At 36.4% G+C, this 9,664-nt stretch overlaps 2 protein-coding genes across 2 annotated transcripts; both read left to right on the top strand.

Moving 5' to 3' along the window:
- The first annotated feature begins 3,379 nt into the window (after positions 1–3,379).
- Positions 3,380–5,404, top strand: LOC134819481 (dnaJ homolog subfamily C member 17-like). Its single transcript, XM_063829433.1, has 4 exons — positions 3,380–3,713; positions 4,247–4,389; positions 4,535–5,039; positions 5,208–5,404. Exons 1-4 carry the CDS (start codon positions 3,463–3,465, stop codon positions 5,284–5,286), a joined length of 978 nt encoding a protein of 325 aa, XP_063685503.1. The 5' UTR covers positions 3,380–3,462; the 3' UTR covers positions 5,287–5,404.
- A 113-nt stretch (positions 5,405–5,517) lies between these two features.
- LOC134820152 (uncharacterized) lies at positions 5,518–8,924 on the top strand. Its single transcript, XM_063830373.1, has 8 exons — positions 5,518–5,577; positions 6,094–6,234; positions 6,652–6,755; positions 6,914–6,999; positions 7,100–7,246; positions 7,432–7,520; positions 7,820–8,011; positions 8,334–8,924. The coding sequence occupies exons 1-8, from the start codon at positions 5,557–5,559 to the stop codon at positions 8,922–8,924; spliced, it is 1,371 nt and encodes a 456-aa protein (XP_063686443.1). The 5' UTR covers positions 5,518–5,556.
- Positions 8,925–9,664: the final 740 nt, after the last annotated feature.

Below are 9,664 nucleotides of genomic sequence, written 5' to 3' on the forward strand. Positions count from 1 at the left end.
GTAACACATCAGTGTGCAATCAATCCAGTGTGCAATCAATCTCAGTGTGCAATCAATCTTCAGTGTGCAATCAATCTTTTCGCTTGTGAGTTGATATCAGTTGTCTCTTATCAGTAAATAGGTAATTGCACTGCCTTTTACTGTGCAGCTTTGCTATACACAATATGGAATTTTCGGTCAGTACACTTCACGAACTGGAGAAACAGATTGAGGACTTATCAGACTCGGTTTTAGCGAATCTTAATTGCAGGAAACTAGAGGACCTCACTCATGACTTGTTCAAGCCAAAAGGCGTTACAAAGGATGTAATAACCGAAATAGTTTTGAAGATGGGGTCTATGATATGTAAATCGAGAAATGTTTTGAGATCAGCAGCAGAGACGCTTGACCAACAGAAATCAGAACAGATAAAAACTCAGAACGAGCTCATCCAATGCAAATCTGGTAAACTAGCTTCAGTGAAGGAGACAGTGAAAACAGAAATGAAACTGTTTACAGATGTTGTGAAGAATAACAGCGTAGCTTCTGATATCTCTCCAGCTAAAATCAAAATGGCTGTGAAATCGGCGATTACAGAAGATGATCGGTCGAAAAACTTTATCATCTTCGGGGCCCCAGAACAGCTCGAATGTGAAGAGCAAGAAATGAACGAACGGGATCTCGTGGGTGATATTTGGGGTTTTATGAAGTTCATTGGAAGGCCGACTATAAAAAACATTGAGAGAGTGGGAGTAAAGAAGTCTGACAGCCCTCGATCACGGCCGATAAAAGTTACTTTGCGAGATCCTGAAATTGTACGTGAATTTCTGAGCAGAGCAAAAGTCTTGAAATCGGTTGATGTGGCAGACTACAATTTCAACTACAACAAACTCTACTTATCTCCAGACAGGTCGCAGGATGAGCGAATCTCTCGCCAAAAGCTCGTACAGGAAATGAAAGAGGGAATCAAGAAGGACCCGAGCAAGAAATATTACATAAAAAACAATAAAGTTTGTGTCGCTGAGTGACTAATTATTTGAGAAAGTCAAGCATTTGTGTATGTGTGTGACGTTAATTTCATGAAGTTAAAACTTTTTGTATAACTGAGAACAGAGGTTAGAGGAACTACTGATAAGAGTATGATTAGACTGTGTTGCGTTATCAGTTGACTTTTTGCATCACCTTTCTAGATTATACGTAATAGGGTAACTTAGTTATAGAATAGGATTTTAGTTGTTGCAAGCATTGCACTAAGGTTTTAAGTTAGGTAAGTAGGCCACGAACTGTTGAGCAAACTGGGCTGGAAGCCCAAGCAATATGCAGTTCTGGTCTTGAGGCTATTTTACAATGTTTTATAACATGTGCTTGCAACTAGATCTTGAATGTCGCGTGCCCCACGGGGATTTGATTTATTCATACAATTTATTATATATTGGTTCCAAAGCCCTTATGGGTACCAGCAAAAAACTGGTTTTCAAACAAACAAAATTATATTAGAAGGTTTTAAAAAACAATTTACATCTATAGCAGGTCATATTTACGCTTTAAATTAAATTATTTTAGGCTTTTAATTTTCAAGGATTTTTGGGCAACATTTAAGATAATAATCTTTTTTGCGTTTCATTGTGTCTGCCAACAAAATTGTATTGTAGGTCAGAAGAGGAGGCTCTATCCTGGGACACCAACATTTTTTGGGTTGGCACCCGGGAGAAAGCTACCGGTTATTCTTTGTATTTTGTCTCAAGTACTAGAGCATTTTTTTCCTCTCTTTGTTTCACCGTCTCTACTTTTATGTTGCCCAGATTGTTTGGTATGACTGTATTGGATCTTCAGATATAATTTTTATCGTCAGTTACTGTTCTGCAGTAATCTCTTTCAATCAATTTTTATTGTATATTGGAGTATTCAGATTGTTTGTATATTTGGAGTCTATAGAATTTCTATAGAATTTTTATAGAATTTTTATAGAATTTTTAATATTTTAGGGAATTTCATTTTTATTATCCTGATTTTTACATTTGATAGGCTGATGAGTTTCATACTGTGATTTCTTGCAGTCATCATCCTTTCCTCAAGTCCTCTGTTAGAAAACCTGCTAAGCCTGCTTGTTAGGTGCATCTGCCTTATTTAGTCACGATTTTATTAACAGTTTTTAACGTCTGTTTTCTGAACAGTTTCTTGTTTCACCTAAGGCAAAGATGCACACTCTCGTTAACTTAAGTATCATTTACAGCTGAGCATAAGGGTTAAATTTAAATTATTTAACCTTTTGGTGCTGTATAAAAATAACATTAATTTATTATTATTATAAAGGGTCTCAATAAGAGGTCTCGACTGCCTAGGCGTCAAACCTTGGCAGTCGGTAGTTTTCCTCTGGCCCGGGATCAGCTGACCCTAGGGACCAGAGGGTAAAGGTGTAGAGACTATGTGTATTTACAAATCTTTCGAGGTTGTTTTTACAAGAGACAGGGCTTGCTACGCAAGGGAAGAAAACCGGGAGAAACAATCACAAATTATACAAATAAATATTATAAAACCTAGCAAAAAGAAATTCAAACAATCCTACACTACTACAAATGTTTATTACATACTACAATGTAATACACGATAAATAAATGCTGTATATTCAAGAAACAGGGCTTGCAGGGCAAGGGACGGAACACAGGGACTGGCTACAGAGTGTATAAAACAGTGATTCAGCAAGTACCCATTGGGTATTGCTGAATCTGACCCACAAAATACCACAATCAATACAAGAATATACAATATTTAAACAAACATCATGTTTATACAAGAATCAGGGCATGCAGAGCAAGAGAAGAAAAATAAGAGAAAAACTCCAACACATGTATACCCCTTAGTCCAGTAAATAACAATAATTACTTGTACACAAAACTGTATAATATAAAATACATAACAAATACACAGTCTACCCAATATACGGGTTAAAAATTGTATAAACAAGAGACAGGGCTTGCATAGCAAGGGAAGAGATATTATTATTATTATTATTACTATCACTCATTCGAGGAATACATCGAATCAAAGAATATTCATTTTGACAGTTTCTCAGATGGCTGAAATATGAAGCATAATGAGTTAATTCATTACGTGTGATCAAGTGATTGCATTGACATTAAATCTGCATTATGGGAACCTTGCAGAGAGCCCAATTACAGTGTCGTAGCAAGCTATCACATGATTAGTGATTGGGTAATCATTGATGACTCAATCAATTTTGCTAACAAGATAAACAAATTGCTTGATAACTTCGTCATTCAACATCATATCCGTTTTACCTCATCTTTTCTGATCATATTCCTGATTTCGTCACGACTTTTAGCAATATGTTACTTGTGGAATTTCTAACATGTTTATAGAACAAACTGAAAGTAATGGATCACTGCACACTGAACGCCACAAAAGTCTTGTTGTTTGACTATTTTTTTAACTGTTTACCACTCCCATCAGGATACAACAAACATGGCAAACCGAGATTTGATTGACATACACAAAGATAATTTGTATGACATACTTGGAGTTGCTCATGGTGCTGCAGTAAAAGATATCAACAGATCATACAAAAAGCGTGCTTTAAAAGTCCATCCCGACAAGAATCCAGATCCAGCAGCTCACAAGATATTTTTGAAGTTGACTCAAATTTTGGAGTTACTCACTAATCCTGAAAGTAGGCAAAGTTATGATACCGTCCTTAAGGCCAGAGAAGCTGCAAGGTAAGTAAATAATAAATAAATAAATTCTAATATTTATTACAAGCTTCGACATTAAAACGCTCCCAACGAAGATGTATTTTTAAGGATCATAGACTAGTATGCCAACTTCAGGACATAACCATGTCATAACCATGTCATAACCAGGACAGTCAGGCGTCACAACCATGTCATAACAAATTGTGATAATAAATTCAAAATCGGTCACTAGCCTAGCTGGCTAATGACCGCTTTTGAATAGTCGGCTATTGACCACTTTTTAATTGTGACTTGGTTATGACCTGGTTAGTTGGGAATACAATGTTTTTAGGGCATTATATATATGAATAATACTTAACCTAAAGCATTTTGTTAAAGAAGTAATCTTCAACAAACAAGTTATAGTATAGTAATTGGATATAATGTTTTAATGTATAATCTTCTAAAACAAGACTTTGATGTCGTAAGAATCTTCTTAACTCTTTTTTTTGGCTATCTGCATCATTAATTATTGTAAATTGATTTCAAAGCAAGATTTTATATTATATATTTTTAAGATTGCGCACAACAAAGTTAGATGCCAAACGTAGAAAATTGAAAGAAAGTCTGGAAAGTAAGGAAAATGGTGAAACGTCTTGTACCTCATTACGAAAAGCAGAAAAGTTGTTGCAAGAAACAATAGATAAATTGCAAACTGAAGGTTGGTTTTTATCCTTGTGACTTATTTAGTTTCGTAATGTAGTTTTTTAAGTTTAAAAAAATCCTTATCGCTATCCTTAAGGAAATAGTGCCTGATAATGAATGTAATTTTACTTCAAAAGGGTAAAAACAATTTTAAAATGCAGGTGAAAACTTGCTGAAAAGAGAAGAAGAAAAGTTGCGTCAGGAATTCTCAGCAAAAACAAATTTTGTTATTGCAGATAAGGCCACTCTAAAACTTAAGTGGAAATGTAAAAAAGAAGATACCAGTAACGGAGGATACAGTACAGTTATCCTAAGACAATTTCTTCAAAAATATGGACCTGTTAGTGACATAGTTGTGAATTCTAAAAGAAAGGGGTCTGCACTTGTTGTTTTCAACTCAATAGCTGCTGCAAAAATTTGTATGCAGAAAGAAAAAGGGTTAGAGGCATGCCCGCTATCATTCAGAATGTTACATGAGACTGATACATCTGACATCAAACAGCCATCTCCTCGGACAGACAGTACAAACTCTCAAAGCTATGTGCCATTTCAGCCATCAGAACCTGGCAAATTTGCCTCATTTCCTAGTTTCAATGTCAGTCCTAACATAGCCAGTTTTAACGGAAATGGTGTCGACAAGGACTATGAATCTTTAACTCTCATGAGGTTAGAAATTGTTCAATTTGTATCAATTGAACGTCCTGTGATTGACAGAATGATGAGTGATAACGTTCTTATTGCATGGCCAATGCTATGCATTCTTTTGAAGATCTTTAATTCTTTTAATATTTCCTTTAATTAAAAGTTTTAAATGTTTTAATCTCTTAATCCTAGGCTAAGACAAGCGGAAGAAAGAAAGCGACTGATAGAACAGATCCAACAGAAAGACGACCATGATGGGGATGGATTGTGAAAATGTTAAAAAGCCTAGAATTTAGGAAGCAGAAATCGATCAATTTTATTGACAAAAATTTAGCTATGTTGTTGTAAGATTTATAAATAATTATAAATATATATTCTGAATTGATATATTCACGCCATTTATTTACCTCTCAAATTTTGATCAATTTTATCAAGTAAATGAAATTTGTCTACCTGTTTTGTTAATCCTTTCAAGTTTACACCATATAAATTAATATCCTAAAGGCAGCTATATATATAAGTTCAGTTAACAACAAGACGTATGGAGTCAAGTCTGGATCAGGTAGGCTTCTTCCATATTTTCAGTCTTCGATTTTTCTTTACATACTATTTAGAAAGGTTAGCCTTATCATGTGACGAATATAACTAGTCTCTATCAATTTGACGAATGTTACTATATCCCAAACACGGTTGCTAAACGTTTTGTGTCACCAGTTTACGTTTAAAATCAGTCCACCAGCAGTATTAACAAAGCCTATCACTTCAGTTTACGTTTAAAATCAGTCCACCAGCAGTATTAACAAAGCCTATCACTTCAGTTTACGTTTAACATCAGTCCACCAGCAGTATTAACAAAGCCTATCACTTCAGTTTCCGTTTAACATCAGTCCACCAGCAGTATTAACAAAGCCTATCACTTCAGTTTACGTTTAACATCAGTCCACCAGCAGTATTAACAAAGCCTATCACTTCAGTTTACGTTTAACATCAGTCCACCAGCAGTATTAACAAAGCCTATCACTTCAGTTTACGTTTAACATCAGTCCACCAGCAGTATTAACAAAGCCTATCACTTCAGTTTACGTTTAACAGCAGACCGGCAGCTGCAAACTTCCAGCCCGGCTGTAAAGACCAGGGAAGACCGGACAAGGAACAGTTCAAGTACACAGTGATCATATGCAACAACACATGCTCTGTTTGCCAGTACTGTCATATCAAGGTTACTATCTCAGTTATTCAATCATTTACCCTCATTTAACCTCGCTACCTTGCTTAAACTAATACAGTTCAGTCTGTAACCACAACTAACATTTCTGCTACAAAGCTACAAACATATTATGTACCTATTAAGTACATACTATGGGATAAAACATTAATTAAGTACTATGGGATAAAACATTAATTAAAGTTTCGTTAATTATCTCGACCCCAAAATTGCACTGTTTCTACATTTTTTTACACCATACATGAAAAAAGGCAAAAGTGTAGTGTAAAAAAGTGTAGTGAACTTAAATCTTAAAAATTTCGTTTTTCTTACTGGGACTGAACTAGCGGTGAAGGAAATATCAATATATTGTTTCGTATTGTTTCAAGCTTATTAATTGAAGAATATTTTTCTGAGTAAGAACCATCCTAGATAAAGCAGCAAGACCTGATGCTGATGACGAAGTCTCAGAGGACGACAAACGATGCATCGAACACTCCATGCTTTTATGGCTTCCATTGTGACTGCTTTTTTTTGTTAGTCAATTCAAACTTATTTAAAAAAATACGAAATCACACAAAACAAAGCCAGTGGGCACCATTTGCATTTTATCGTAATGCAGCCGATAGCAATACTAGATCGCTCTCATTCAAGTATTAAACATTCCAGAAGTGAATAAAAAACTATTTTGCAGGTCATCAAACGTTCTTAAAAGCTCTACAGAACTGTATGGGTTTAACAGTCTTTCTAAATACCATCGACATTACATCGCTAGAAAAAGTGAGTACTCCTCCTTGACATTACATGGCTTGAAAAAGTGAGTACTCCTCCTCGACATTACATGGTTAGAAAAAGTAAGTACTAAACATTCTATTTTCAGTATCAAAGTCGCAGTCAAAGGCTCAAGTCGGCGGATCACGGGAAATTCCGGGTGATTTGAAAGTGGGATACTCAATATTAGATCGGAGGTTCAACCACTACTGTGAACAATGTAACATGGCTATGCTTGCAAGTGACATTAAAATCGGTAAGCTGCACTTTTCTCCAGAAAGATAACTGCTTCTTGATTTATTTCATTTATATAATTAACACGATTTACTCAAGAATTTTCCTCATCAAATCAAATTATACGCCACCAACCCATTAGCTCTCAAGTTCATAGCTTGTGTAATATTCGGATATAAGCTTGTCTAAATTTTCTGATTTTCACAGCGGGCATTCTGAAGAAGCACAGTGATTTGGTAGTTTATCATCCGAGATGCTTCTCTCAAGCTTTTGAAAGACACCCTGTAAAATTGCAGGTTCGTACAAAGATAGGTTCTCTACTTTTCAAGACACCACTTTGGGGTCCAAATTTTGGGCACTAAAATTTTTATGTCTTGGCCAATTTATTATTTTTTTCATGCCGATTTGAAGGTCATTAAGGCATTTGACCCAGTCAAAAAAGTCTCAGTTTTATATCTTTTACGGTTTTTGCGGAACGTCGTGTTAAAGTTGATGCCGTGGTGTCAGTAAAATGGTACGGATATACATATATATATCGTCTCGCTTTATATATAGAGAGAACATGCTTTAAGAACATGCTCCCATTTTTTTTCAGGGGCTGGAGAAGCTATTACCGTACGATATATCCGGACTAAAGTCAATACTGAACATTATCACTACCTCAAGTACCCCACATAACAAATATCAAAGCAAGTCTACCCCAATTGAAAATGTGATGAAGTTTAGATCCTCAAAAGACGCTTTCTTCTGGCCACGTGCCAACTCTTCTTCAGGACCTGCCAATATGGTAACTATGGTAACTGTCACTATATGGTAAATAGTACAGTGGGTCATCCTTTAATTAACAACTGGTCACGATGAATACTCAACATTGGTACAGCAATACCCTGATTTACTGCGGAGTTTGGGAGAAAGGGAAAAGATGTGGTAAATCGGGGTCTTGATTGTTTACATTATGTATGTTGAGCCCTATTTGGGAGAGAGAAGATGGCCGCGGTAAATCGGGATTTGCGGTAAATCTGGGTTTTATTGTAGTTCCATTTTAGATTTTGTAAATTCTGGAGGGATTTTGGCCAAATAAAAGTGATAAAAAGTGTTTATCTCCTCAGGAAGAACAGAACACAGCCAGCTCCTCCTTCTCTTCCTCGTCTGGTGACAAGATATGGGACTCCCTTCATCCATCACGTCAACAACCTCCCAATAATCCCAGCTACAAATCACGGAGTAAACCATCCTCGTTCGATGATTTGATACGAAATCATTCGAATAGAAACCCAGATAGTGTCCATCGTGCTATTTCCAATCCGCCAAGGACTGCTGATCTTTCCAGAAAAAGAAAGACTTCATTCAAACCAAACACGGACCACTCAAATTCACGATGGTCGAATCACGGTAGTGATCCTAAGAAGACTGCCAACCCGCCTAAAAGAGAGCAATCTCACGAATCTTGTAGAACTTCTGATTCTCATTCAGGGTTCAGTAAGGAGTCTGACCCGGAAACGTCGGAACCTTCCGGTAAGGTGGAGCTAAAGAAGAGTACTATCCGGAGTGAAATAACCAAGATATTGTACAAATATAACCACGACTACATCACATCCAAGATAGTTCGGACCATGTTGATGCAGAAGTTTTTACTCTCGAGCTCCAGTGCAAAGGTTTCATCTTCCCCTACCCACCCCAACCCCTGGATTAATCAGTGAACTTACCACCAATTTGTCTCAGAATACCCATTTGTCTCAGCTAAAGAGGGTTAAGTGTACTTTTACCGCCGCTATATACCTGTTATCAATACTGGTAACTTTTTCCCGTGCCATCCTCACCTGTGCTGAGTTCCCAAGACTCTCTACCCCGTTGAGGAGACCAACTTCATTGGTCTCAGAGTATTTGGTTTGAAAAAACTTAGTTTGGAATATTAAAACTTGGGCCTATACCGTGCCTTTGTTATGAGATTCCATAGAAAGCAGCCCATTACAGAGCGTTAGATTTACCCTAAATTCAAGAAAAAACAAAGTATCCACGAGTTCAAGTCGCTGTGATGTCCTGGAACATCCAGGACTGCACAGGAGACGGGTCTAACAAATTTGAAAATAGCGAAATTTTTGTCAATACTCAAACAAAGCAACATTCTTTGTTTCAAGAATACAAAGAAGAAGTTAAGATTGAGGGATCTCTCTTTTAATAGCAACCGCAAAAATTCACGCCAGGAAGGGGTCTGCATTCTTGCTGAAAATGATAAGAAAAGGTGTCTCTAGTGTTGCTTTGTAATGAATCTGATGACATTATTGTGTTAAAACTGGACAAGAACTTTTTTTAAACTTTGATTTTGACCGATTTTTGGTTTGTTATTATATTAGCCCTGCATACTCGTCCTTTGTCAAGAAGAATCCAGAGTATTCTGCTAATACTTCTTGCTCTTGACTGTGTTGATCAGGACTACGTC

The sequence above is a fragment of the Bolinopsis microptera genome, chromosome 8, assembly GCF_026151205.1.
Source record: "Bolinopsis microptera isolate Bmic1 chromosome 8, MBARI_Bmic_1.0, whole genome shotgun sequence".
Taxonomy (NCBI): domain Eukaryota; kingdom Metazoa; phylum Ctenophora; class Tentaculata; order Lobata; family Bolinopsidae; genus Bolinopsis; species Bolinopsis microptera.

Coding starts and splice junctions, on each gene's coding strand:
- LOC134819481 (XM_063829433.1), top strand. CDS start 3,463: ATGGCAAACCGAGATTTGATTGACATACACAAAGATAATTTGTATGAC. Junction 3,714..4,246: donor AAGGCCAGAGAAGCTGCAAG/GTAAGTAAATAA, acceptor TATATTTTTAAG/ATTGCGCACAACAAAGTTAG. Junction 5,040..5,207: donor GAATCTTTAACTCTCATGAG/GTTAGAAATTGT, acceptor TCTTAATCCTAG/GCTAAGACAAGCGGAAGAAA.
- LOC134820152 (XM_063830373.1), top strand. CDS start 5,557: ATGGAGTCAAGTCTGGATCAG. Junction 6,235..6,651: donor GCCAGTACTGTCATATCAAG/GTTACTATCTCA, acceptor GAACCATCCTAG/ATAAAGCAGCAAGACCTGAT. Junction 6,756..6,913: donor CATTGTGACTGCTTTTTTTT/GTTAGTCAATTC, acceptor ACTATTTTGCAG/GTCATCAAACGTTCTTAAAA.